Source organism: Mus caroli, unplaced genomic scaffold, assembly GCF_978045245.1.
Source record: "Mus caroli unplaced genomic scaffold, Mus_caroli_1 scaffold_7, whole genome shotgun sequence".
Classification (NCBI taxonomy): domain Eukaryota; kingdom Metazoa; phylum Chordata; class Mammalia; order Rodentia; family Muridae; genus Mus; species Mus caroli.
Window position 1 is genome coordinate 91,013,575 of NW_028227262.1, and position 12,066 is coordinate 91,025,640.

Sequence of the window (12,066 nt, forward strand, 5' to 3'; positions counted from 1 at the left end):
TTTAACTGTCTGGAGTTTCTCAGTCCATCTGAGGCTTTTAGGCCATTAACCCTTCAGTAACAAGACTGCACAAAACATTTTTTAGTTATTTATTCTTGTTTTATATGCATTGGTGTTTTTCCTGTATGTATGTCTGTGTGAGAAGTTACAGATCCTGGAGTTATAGACAATTGTGAACTGCCATGTGGGTGCTAGAAATTGAACCTGGTGTCCTCTCGGAGAGCAGTCAATGCTCTTACCTGCTGAGCTCTCTCTCCAGCCCTGCACAAAGCTTCTGATACCCTTAATTTCAGAAAATGCTTCAAAGTTTTTGAGTTGGTCTTTGAAGTGAGGTGTCCCCAGAATATGAAGTAATAAGCATTTCATGCGGAAGAGGTCTGGGGCTGAGTGAGACAAAAGTCAATGGTATGTTTACTCCTCCCCTTCCTCCTCCTCCTCCTCCTTATCACCCTCTTCTTCCTCTTCCTCTTCCTCCCTTCCTCCACCTCCTCCTCTTCTCCTTCTTTTTCTTCCTCTTCCTCCTCTTCTTCTAATCAATTAATTTCTTAATTCTTTTCTCATATATCACATCCCAACTGCAGTTTCCCCTCCCTCCTCCCCACCTAGTCCTTGCCCTTCTCTCTCAGGCCTACACCTCCTCCGTTTCCCTTCAGATAAGAACAGGCCACCCAGGGACATCAACCAAACATGGCATAACAAGTTACAGTAAGACTTGGCACTACCCCTTGTATTAAGGCTGGACAAGGCAACCCAGTAGGAGGAAAAGGGTCCCAAAAGCAGGCAGAAGAGTCAGAGACAGGTTCTGCTCCCACTGTTGGGAGCCCCACAAAGAAAAGGTCCACCTTGTTTCTTGGTTCAGTCTCTGTGAGTCCCTATGAGCTCTGCTTAGTTGATTGAGTGGGCCTTGTTCTTATGGTGTCCTTGACCCCTCTGGCTCCTATAAACCTTTCTCTCCCTCTTCTCTGGGGTTCCTCTGGCACTGTCTGATCTTTGGCAGTGAGTCTCTGTATCTGTTCCTATCAGTTGCTGGATGAAGTTTCTGATTGTGCTAGGCTCCAGTATTGTGGTTTGGAAGAGAATGCATTTACGAGGCCCTGCCACCTGTAATATCTTAAGCTGAGAGTTTGTTTGTTTGACTTGTTTTTATTTACAGTCCAAACGCTGCCTCCCCTCCCGGTCCCCCTCACATATTTTCCCCCTTCTCCCTCCCCCTATCTTTTGAGAGGGTGTCCCCCTGCCAGGTATCTCCCCAGCCTGGGGCATCAAGTCTCTACAAGGTTAGGAGGATCCTCTCCCACTGGGGCCAGACAGAGCAGCTCTGTTGGGGAAGGCTTGAAATAAGTTGTCACATTTTGGAACTGTGGCTGTTTGTACCCTTCATTAACATTGTGAAGCACACGTTGCCAAATGGAAAGGAAGAGGTTCCCATACCTCTCCTGGAATGGATCCAGGCCACAGGGTCTTGTGTCATTGCTGCCAGTCACCAGGACATTGCAGAATGGAGAACTTCCCCCATTAAAAGAGGAATTGAAAAGGCAAACTAATGTAAAGAAACTGGATTACTTCTGACTTCATTTACAAAATGAAAACAACTTCTCCCAGTCAGTCCTTGGAAACCTTGCCATCTATGCTGCACAACAGAAGAGACTGCAGTGTGTGACCTGCATATGGGTCAGAATCCTTTAAAAATGACTTTCTCATTAATTGCCACAACTCTTGCCCAGGCAACATGCAATTCATTTTCCTGGCCTTTTGTCGGCTCCCCTTTTAGGAGTAAGTCCTGAGGCTAATTTTTCAATAAGGAACAGATCTGTTACTGTGCGATACCAAAGCCACAAGTTGACCTCCTGCCAAGTGACTCTGTCCTATGCTTGCTTCTGAAGTGTAAGGTACAGTGTCGATTTTCATCTAGGAGATAAAAGGTCCATCTGGCAGGGTAACCAGCATCTTAGCCTTTTCTCATGGTGAAGACCAGAGAGCCAGGCCTGTTAGGGTGACCAGCAGCATCAACTGAGAAAGTAAATCAATGCATTATCCCACCTCTCTACACGTTTCCCAAAGTACACAGATATGTATTGTGGGACTTAACACTGAAGGCAAGATAATCAGCTTTAAGAGGCAAGTCCAGCTGGGCCTGGTGGCACTGACCTGTAGTCTCAGCTCCCTAGGAGGCTAAGGCAGTTGAGTTCTATGTTCAAAACCTGCTTGGAATACAGAATGCATTCATGTCAGCTTGAGTAAGGTAATTAGACTCTACCTGAAAGTAAAAAAAGGTAAAATGGGCCGAGGATATAGGACTGTACTTGTAAAGATGGGGAAAGAGTGGAAAGGGAGAGTGGGGGGAAGACAGAGACAGACAGACACACAGACAGATAGACAGACACACACAGAGAGACAGATAGACACAGAGAGAGGACGGGGAGGGAGGGGAAGAGAGAGAGAGAGAGAGAGAGAGAGAGAGAGAGAGAGAACCCTTTGTGATTCCTACATTCTTCCTGATGAGTTTCTTGACTTCTCCAGACCTCTGAACCCATTTCCTGAGTCTGGCCAGAGCTAACTCTGGCATGTCTTCACTGAGCTTGCTGTTCTCTAGGTCTCTTCACCTGTGTCATTCTTCTCACAAGACTTCCTATTCTTCCTCTTCCTGTCTTTTAGAACCTAGCTCAAATATAGCTGAAAGAGAATACTTGTTCTTTATTTGAGGGGGGAGCTTTTTGAGACAGGGTTTCTCTATAATACTGTCCTGGTACTCACTCTGTGGAACAGATCTCGAACTCAGAGATCCACCTGCCTTTGCCTCCTAAGTGCTGAGATTGCTACCACCACTAGACTTATTTGTTCATTCTTATCTACAATTGATATCTTAGTGTAAATCTCCCAGTGCAGTGACTTATACACTTAAAGTAAAATGATGAATTTTGGTACACGTAATATATCACACAGGTCTATTCTTCCAGTCTTCATTTTTCTTATCATTTGTTATGAATAAAGAGTTGTATACATTTGCCATTCAGTTTTCACCTCTTCTATTAAAACTGCAGTTCACTGAGGTATGGGGAAGGGCCTTACCTACTGTCTTAGGATTTCTACTTCTGGGATAAAACACTGTGACTTAAAGCAGCCTGGGGAGAAAGGAAGGGATTTATTTCATCTTACAACTCTCAGGCCATACTCCATCACTGAAGGAGGTCAGGGCTGGAGCTGAAGTAGATGCCATGAAGGGACACTGTTTACTACTGGCTGGATCCTCATGGCTTTCTCTGCCTGCTTCTTTATATAGCCCAGGTCCAACTGCCCAGGGGCGGCACTGCCCATCCTTCACTTGTCCCTCCCACATCAAGCAATCAAGAAAAGACCCTGTAGATTTACCTATAGAGAATCTGATGGACACGTTTTCTCAATTAATATTTCCTCTTCCCAAAAAATGGATTCGTGTCAAATTGGTAAAAACCAAACAACATACCTACTTTACTCCCGGTGGGGTTGTGGACATCAAAGGTGCCGAACAGTTACTTGTCAAATAAATAATAAACTGAAAGAACACAAAGACTATAATTTCAGCCCTTTCCTGAGTCATCTCTGCCTGTGTCTGTTTTAAATTCCTGCTCAGTATTCCAAGATTATCTGGTAAGTGCTTATTGACTGACTATTGGCCTTCTCCATAGTCATATTACTATTCTCAAAGGTCCATCTTATATTCTTGTCTTCAACTTTTTTTAATATATTGTCTGATGTCATTAGCTATGACCAACCCTGCTGTGTCAAGACCCAGAGTATGGGCATGTTGTGTGGAGTTCTAGAAAGTTACATGGGCCAGAGCTGAAGAAGAATTTATCAGTATTGCCTGGAAGTGGCCTTTAGTGATTATCTACTAGAGAATCTTAGATGGTTTAGACCAATGTCTTATCTGTAAAGCACACACTTCCTTTGCCTGATAGGCATTATGGTCAAAATATGGAGAGTAAACTACAATGTTACAGCCTGGAGTTTCCTTAGTATTCTTCTATTTTGATGACTGTGTTCCTCTATCTCCCTATATTTCCCTAGTGATTAAGCAAGTGCTCTAGATGCTTTTTTTAATTATTAAATGTTCACTTCATAATGTAGAAATGTGTTAGGAAGGATAAATGTAGATTTATGTGGCTTTGAAGTGAAGCATTGGAAATGTTGAAACAGTAACAGAGACTAGATTTGGCAATGTCTTCTGTTTAGACTAAAATGTTGTGTTTGAAACCAATCACCTATAGCCGCTGTGATACAGATTTTTTTTATTTTTTCAAGCCTCTCAGTTTTAATAGCTTCTATTCTGGAAATACCTCAGAGTTTTGCAGGATGAGTATCTCACTGCTGTTGTCCACAAGAAAAGGGTCCCAAGGTGAAACAATCAAGAGACACCCAAAGTTAGTTGCATGTCCTCATGACTGGAGGCTTCTCACAGATTTCTGGATCTCTGTGCTTTGCCATTGGGGAGTGGTGTTCCGGGCCCCTGGAGAATCCTCAGGCATTTTTGTCACAGTTCTCTAGCCTGCCTTCAGCCTATGTCTTGAACTCTGACACATGTCTGTGTTCTTTGCAGGTTCCTGCTGATGATGGGTGTGCTGTTCTGCTGTGGTGCTGGTTTCTTCATTCGCCGGCGCATGTATCCACCACCACTCATTGAGGAGCCCACATTCAATGTGTCCTATACCAGGCAACCACCAAATCCTGCTCCAGGTCAGTCAGTCTCATCGTTGTCTGTCCTCCTTGTGACCTCTGTGTGACCTCTTCAGACATCACTTATGCCCCAGAGTGTGCTAGAAGAGATAAATCAGGCTATTTGATCATTTAAGTTCTGATGTGTAACTTGATTGTTTGTTCCTGCTGGTCGCAATGCAATATATTGTGTGTGTATCATCTGGTGTTCTTATTTTGTTACTGATGTACTTGCTGGGGCCCTGCCCTAGCTGTTCTTCTTTCTTCTTGGTTCCCTCAACTTTTAGAGAAAGGATTTTACAGTATAGCCCAGGCTGACCTTTAAACTCAGTGTGTGGTCCAGGCTTTCTTGAGACTTCAGACCTTCCTACCCCAGCCTGCCCAGTGCTTGGATTTAAGGGATGCACCAACCCATCTTGCAAGCCATACTTACTAACAAAGAAGGAAAGGCAGAAGATTTTAGAGAATGAATTTTCATTCCCTTGGGCAAGAGATGATAGCAATTTATAGTCTGGCGTGAGAAGGAGCTTTCAGTGCTGTTTGAACCAGCATCCATGTGTGCTATCACTGGTGTGGCCACACTGAAAAGATGCTGCTGATTGGCGCTGAGGAGAATGATCTAGCATCATAGTCCTGGGACCATCCCATGGGCTGAGCAGGGCTTTGTGCTAATGGGAAGGCACAGGTAAAGACGCCATGGAGGCTGAGGCTCATGGGTAAAGCTCCTTGTGAAGCTGTCCCACCACATGTTTTCAATTGAAAGCCTGGGGTTTATTGGGAATAGATACCAAATAACAAGTAAGGAGAGTTTGGTAAAAGTTCTGAGAATAAAAAAAAAAAAAAAAAAGATACTGACTGGGATGCCTGAAGTCTGTGAGATTTAGGATGAATCACTGTCCTTTTCACACATCTTCCCTGGCTATGGTCCCTCAGATTAGGCTTCACTCCCTTTGAGATGAGAGCTGTGGTTTTTGCATCAACACTTCCATGTACCTGGAAGTCACTGTTCAGTTTCCCTCTGTGTTTTACCTCCCTGGACCTTTATTTTCCCAGCTTCAATCTGTGCTTGTCATCCTGCTCTGCAGATTTGTCCTGCACAGAGGTTTCCTTAGGAGCTTTTGTTCTTAACCATATTATTTGTGATGCAGTTGGCTGTAGCTCTGAGGTGCTTTTGATTTCCAGGGAGCCATGTATGCGTCTGCCTAACTTGCCAGCCTTGTCTCCGAGAGTTTCATACCTGCAGTGACATCTTCTGTTTTTACTTCCCTGAGTTTGCGTCTCTGCCTCAATCAGAACTGGATTCGTCTGCTTTCAGTTGTCCTTCCTGGGAGCCTGAGCAGCTGACTCGGTCAGAGCCTTAGCACCAGAACTCCCAGCTAAATCAACAGAACTGGGGAGAGGTCTGGACTGTGCACCTCCTGAGAACCGCTGTCCCTATCCCTACCTTGTTGTCTGTCTGGTGGGAGCCTTCAGCTGCTAACCACTAGCATGTTGAAGTCTGGTAGCTGTCAAGTTTCTCTACTAAAGAAGAACGTTCTTGGTAGATATAACTTGCCCATATGTCATCTGTTCTGCTTTTTAAGTATTCTAAATGCATCTCCATGTTCAAACAGTTTGTAAAATTTTAAGATATCTCCAGCTTGCCAGTTCCTACAAAATCCATGAACTGGTACTCACTGTTAACTTGAGTAGCCATACTGTGGGACATTACAAACACAGTCCAAGCTATATCTCCAGTACAAAGACAACACCCTTCCATATGCTCACCTGTCATAGGCAGTGGGGTCCCTTTTCCTCCTCCTGTGGTCCTCAAGAGCAGAAAGCTAAGAGTATATAATAGCCACTTCCTTCTGCCACAGAAGAAGCAAACATATCTCAGGAAACTACCAAGTTTACCCACTTGGGCTCGTGGAAGTTACCTACCTGCCTGAGACCTTTGGCCACCCTGGATGACAAATACTCCGCCTTCATAAAATGATGCAGGAATGGAGACCTTAACTTAAGATATAGTGAATTTCCGGCAAATTGTGTTCAAAGTGTAATGGGACTATGATGAATCTGGCCCAAGAGTCAGCTCTACCAAATTTAGCTACCTTGTTTTTTTCCTCTCTCGGAATCTGTGATGGGTACCTGTGTCTCCGTAGAATAACCCACCATTCTCTCCTTCTCCTGTACTTTATTGTACTCTGAAGACTGATACGACATTTTAGCAATATCTCTCTCCAGAGGAATTGTACCTCCTGAGGGCACAGCCATGTATGTTTCTCTTGCTCGTTGCCAAATTTAGGTGTTTACTGTCTCAGGAAATGTTCTGTTTCTAATAGACACAATGCAGTGAATGATGGGGCAGGAGGGCCTGGTTGTATTGAGATGTGCCAGATGATGGGTGTCTCTCTTTTGCACTCAGCGCTTGGATATCTGTCTTTCAGGAGCACAGCAAATGGGACCGCCATATTACACCGACCCTGGAGGACCTGGGATGAATCCTGTTGGCAATACCATGGCTATGGCTTTCCAGGTTCAGCCCAATTCACCCCACGGAGGCACAACTTACCCACCCCCTCCTTCCTACTGCAACACGCCTCCACCCCCCTATGAACAGGTGGTGAAGGACAAGTAGCAAGATGCTACATCAAAGGCAAAGAGGATGGACAGGCCCTTTTGTTTTCCTCCCCATCCTCACTGATACTTGCTGATAGGGTGGTCCAAGGGAAAACTTGGATATTCTCAAAGCAAGCCCAGCTCTCTTTCAAGTCTTTTGTGGAGGACATTTGAATCCACACTGTCTCCTCTGTTGCTTCTGTTTCTGATGTAGTCTGTGCTCTCTGAGAGAGTGTGGCAACAGTCCCTGAGGGTTGATATTCCTAGGGTGACCAGGGTAGATCCTCGGGAGAGAGGCTAAGGGGAAAGGAAGAGATAACCTGTGTGTTAGGGGGCAGATAAAGTGGTCAGGCTGAGATAAGACTCACATGATGCAGTAGTTGGCAGTGAAGTTCGAAGAGACACTATCCACCGTCCCAGCCCATTCTCCTAAAAGAAGCTGTGGGGCTGTGTTGTTGATGCTCTTTGGCCTCCACACACATTTTGAAAATAGGCTTTCCTCTGCAGGAATAGGAAAGACCCAAGTACATATTTGCTTCCACTTAAAAATGAGGGTCAGAACCAGACCTCGGTTGGACACCTATAGTTAAATAAAGGCCATTAGAGAGGGGAAATCTTTAAGTTATGGTAAATTCTCTAAATGGAGACATTGCATTTTATGAATCATGGTCTGGCTTTTCTTTTAGTGCATGTATTGAAGTGAGGGTGTGTCCTTTGAGATCAGATGGGGAGAGTGAACTCTGCGGGGGGGTGGGCTCCAACACCCTTTTCTTAGGTAGTTCTGGTGATGGGTTTTATGGGCACTATAGAGCTGAGGGGCACTTTAGGCCAGGTAGTTACATTGACCCTTGGAGAGAAAGAGGACAGCCAAAGAAACTCAGCAAAGCAAGACCAGCATTGCTGAGTTAGAGCTAGGGTTGTATGTGATCCCAGCAGAAATGTGCTGGCCTCAGAAGAGGGGACGTTTGTGGATAGAACTGTGAAAACTACTTAGTTGCACAGATGACATAATCAAAAGTAGAGAAAGAAGTGTAGTTAGAGATGCCGTTTCCCAGGTGAGAATCAGAGCTCATCCATAGATTTACAAGTAGTGGCTGGAGTTAACAGTATGGAGTTCTTTTCCCTTGCATAGTTAGTCACGTTGATGTGTATTTAAACCCAGGTTGAGACCTTGTGTACTAAGAGGAAGGAAGTATAGCTAAGATGTCTAGATTATTTATATGTAGTATGGTGGGGAGTGGGGCTGCAAGGAAGGGGGCTGACATTGTAAATGAGAAAATCAGAGCCATTTGATAAACTGTTACTTGTTGGATCAGGCATCCAAAAGTGTTTCTTGAGTGGACATTGAGTATTCTTTACCACCTACAAGACCAGGAGGCATGGTGTCATTCTCCATTGGGGTATTTATATGAGGTAGAGGTTCAGGAATCGACAGTAGCTGTGTGGGCTTAGTTTAAGGACTGAAAGCATAGCGACTGGTAGACAGTTTCATAGGAAACCGCAGGGAAGGAATGGATACCTTTAAAGACAGTTTGTGGATGCAGATGCTGCCACCCATCATTGAGCACCCTTATGTCTCTGGATTCCTGTCACTGGATCCAGTACCCCTCCATGCTTGGGTCCTTGTTTTACATAAGACAACAAAGCACAATGTCTGCTGTTTACAATCAAGACGACTACATGGTCCAAACATTTCTTCTCTCTTCTATCACTTGTGGCTTTAACTTCAATTTCCTCTGTTCCTTTTTAAAATCAAGAAGCACAGTCAGAGCTGCCCCTGGGATTGCATCAGGGAACGGCTGATCAAGGCATTCAGTGTCCATAACTAAATCTTATCTTTTTGATAGCAAATCCTTTTAAGAAACTGAACAATTGCTAGGGCTCAGCAATTTTATACTCCAATGTCTGTGTAAGGTAAATTTTGTTTGCCATTGAGCCCACATTGGAATTCCTTCTGACGTAAACACTGAAAATGCCTATGGAAATTGCACTTCTGGGGATATTTCCCAGCATCCTTGTTTTCTTGTGTTTGGTGAGTAAGGCTCACCCCTTCCAGCAGCTCTACTTCTGTGTGCTGAGGTCCTGTAGAGCCAGGGCTTGGGCACAGACCTGAAGCAGATTTGTGCATGCTCTTTCTTGGCAACACTTGGCTCATATTTCTTGTTCTCTTTTGATAGAGTCCTGTTTCCTATGTATTTAAAAAAAATAAAAGTGAATTTAGTCATATGCTGTGATTTTTTTTGTGGGAGTGGGACTGGGGAGTGGGAAAGGAGTGGAGATTAAGTTGCTAATGAGAAATTATGCACAATTTATCACGAATTCACATGGGAGGCATGGTAGAGTAGATGATGCTCCCCTCCTACAGAGCTGGAAGTTAAATGTTCCTGAGGAACATATGTTCCTCTTGATCAAATGACATGTTTCTAAAAACCAGATAGAAAAAAGTTGTCCAAAGCAAGTAGAGAAGCAGAGTTACTTACCTCACAGGGGATGCTCATATTGGGGCAGGAAATATGGCTCTGTTCTACAGTTATTGGCCCTCACTGTAAAGTCCCATTCTAGAACTTAATGTGGTGGTATTCACAAGTGATATCAACTGGTTAGGGACCTAACCCAAAAGACTCTATGAATGCAGAAGTTCAAGACAGGCTAGATTAGAGAACAGCTCTCTCATCCCAGGACAGCAAGTATCCTGCTCTAGTGTGCAATTTTGCTTTGTGGGTAAGCTGCATTTTGGTGAATTACTAAATAACAAAGTTTTATATTCTCACTTCTTAAAATACTTGTCTTAGAAGCCTGGCCCCTTCTCTGTTTGTAGACCCACATTTGGAGTATTTATTTCAGGGCTATAGCCAGACCATGTTATTTTCATTGAACAATCTGAGAGGCACAAGCTAATACTAGACAAGTTTACAAATTACTTTGTCCTATTGGGGGAATGGGGAAGAGAAACTTGAGGGTTATCACAGCCCTTCTGCCCAAGGACACATCTAAAGATTGGTGATTCCAGGAGAACAACAAAAACAGAAACAAAACAAAACAAACAAACAACAACAACAAAAACTATGTGGTCTTCCCATCTCTTTACTCTTGAACTCTGGGGCTGGGCCTTTTATTAAAGAACTTTATTTAGTTCTTATTACAAAATAGCCCATCTGACAAGTATATCTGCTCAATACATGGCGTTACATGGATTTTTCAAAGGTCTATTTACAGTATTTATATATAGTTATCAATAAGGTACAACACACAATGGCCCCTTTCATGTTAAAAACTTACTCAGGTTAAAAGCACAGCCTCAAAACAATGCACGAATGTGAAATAGTCTTAAACTCTGTATAAGTGAAGCTGCATGTGGTAATAAAAATCTGTGTGTGGTTGTACACAGTTGCTATCTCATTCCTCAGGAGGCTAAGGCTCGGAGGATCACTGGAACCCAGGAGCACAGGATTTATTTGAGTAATACACTAGGATTCTGTTGCAGATAGACAGACAGACACCGTAGATGTGTATCTATGAAAAATAAAACAAAATTCCAGCTTCTAGATACTTCAGTTAAGTAGGGTTCCTCAAACCTGGACCATAGCAAAATGCCATTGAGATATTGTATCATGAATAATTTAAAACACACAAAAAAATTTTGAGAAAAAAAGTAGTGTGAACACCATAAATTCACCACTTGAATTCTGTAACTCTTGGGAATGTTAAAATGATTTTTTAATAGCAGTTTACATTCTATGACAGTTTCTGTGGTACAATTTACAACACTGACAATTGCTGACAGACTAAGGAAATAATCTGTATGTAAGTTTTAATGTATTTATGTTTTCTCTTCTACCCTTTTTACTACTTCTAGGCTCAGTTCTAGTCTTATTTCTTCAGGACACTACCTAGGATTTCTATTGCTATGAAGAGACACCATCACCATGATTAACTCTTACAAAGGAATAGATTTCTTTTCTGAAACTGACTCACAATTTCCAAGGTTTAAATCATTATCTTCATGATAGCAGCCTGCAGATAGACATGATGCTGGGGAGGGAGCTGAAAATTCTACACCTGGATCTGCAGGCAGGAGAAGTGAAAGTGACGTTGGCCAGGCTTAAGCTGAGACCTCCATGCCCACCCCCTAGTGACACACCTCCTCCAACAAAGCTGTACCTCCTGAAACAAGGACATGCTCCCTAATAGTGCTACTCTCCATGGGCCTAATGGGGTCATTTTTATTCAAACCACCACATTCCATTCCCTGGCTCCCATAGGCTTATAACCATATCATAATGCAAAATGCATTTAGCTCAATTCAAAAGTCCCCATAGTCTATCATGATCTCAACCTTATTTAAAAGTCCAAAGTTAATTCTGAGAAACATTGCAATCTCTCAACTGTAACCACTGTACAATCAAAATGAAAACAAAACAAAACAAAACAAAAAACCCAAACAAACAAATCACATACTTCCAACATACAATACCATTCTAAAAGGAAGCCTAGTGAGGAGATACAGGACCAAAGGAAGACTGAAATCTAGCTGGGTAAACTTCTAACCCTGCATCTCCATGTCTGGTGGCAAAACACTCTTAAGATCTCCAACTCCTTTCAGCTCTGTTGACTACAACATATTCTCTCTCTCTCTCTCTCTCTCTCTCTCTCTCTCTCTCTCTCTCTCTCTCTCTCTCTCTCTCTCTCCCTCCCTCCCTCCCTCCCTCCCTCCTTCCCCCCATCTCTCAGCTGGTTCCTGTCACTGTTAGCAACTCCCTTGGCAGGTATCTC

General features: G+C 43.4%; 1 protein-coding gene across 4 annotated transcripts in view; it reads left to right on the forward strand.

Annotated features, from left to right (window-relative positions):
* Positions 1 to 9,517, forward strand: part of Vopp1 (VOPP1 WW domain binding protein) — a 67,860-nt gene extending 58,343 nt beyond the window's left edge. For all 4 annotated transcript variants that reach the window (XM_021164660.3, XM_085840579.1, XM_085840581.1 and 1 more), the window contains 2 exons: positions 4,577 to 4,713; positions 7,122 to 9,517. In XM_021164660.3, the coding sequence (XP_021020319.1) occupies positions 4,577 to 4,713; positions 7,122 to 7,312 (328 nt within the window). In that variant the 3' untranslated portion in view covers positions 7,313 to 9,517. The remainder of the gene's footprint in view (positions 1 to 4,576; positions 4,714 to 7,121) is intronic.
* Positions 9,518 to 12,066: the final 2,549 nt, after the last annotated feature.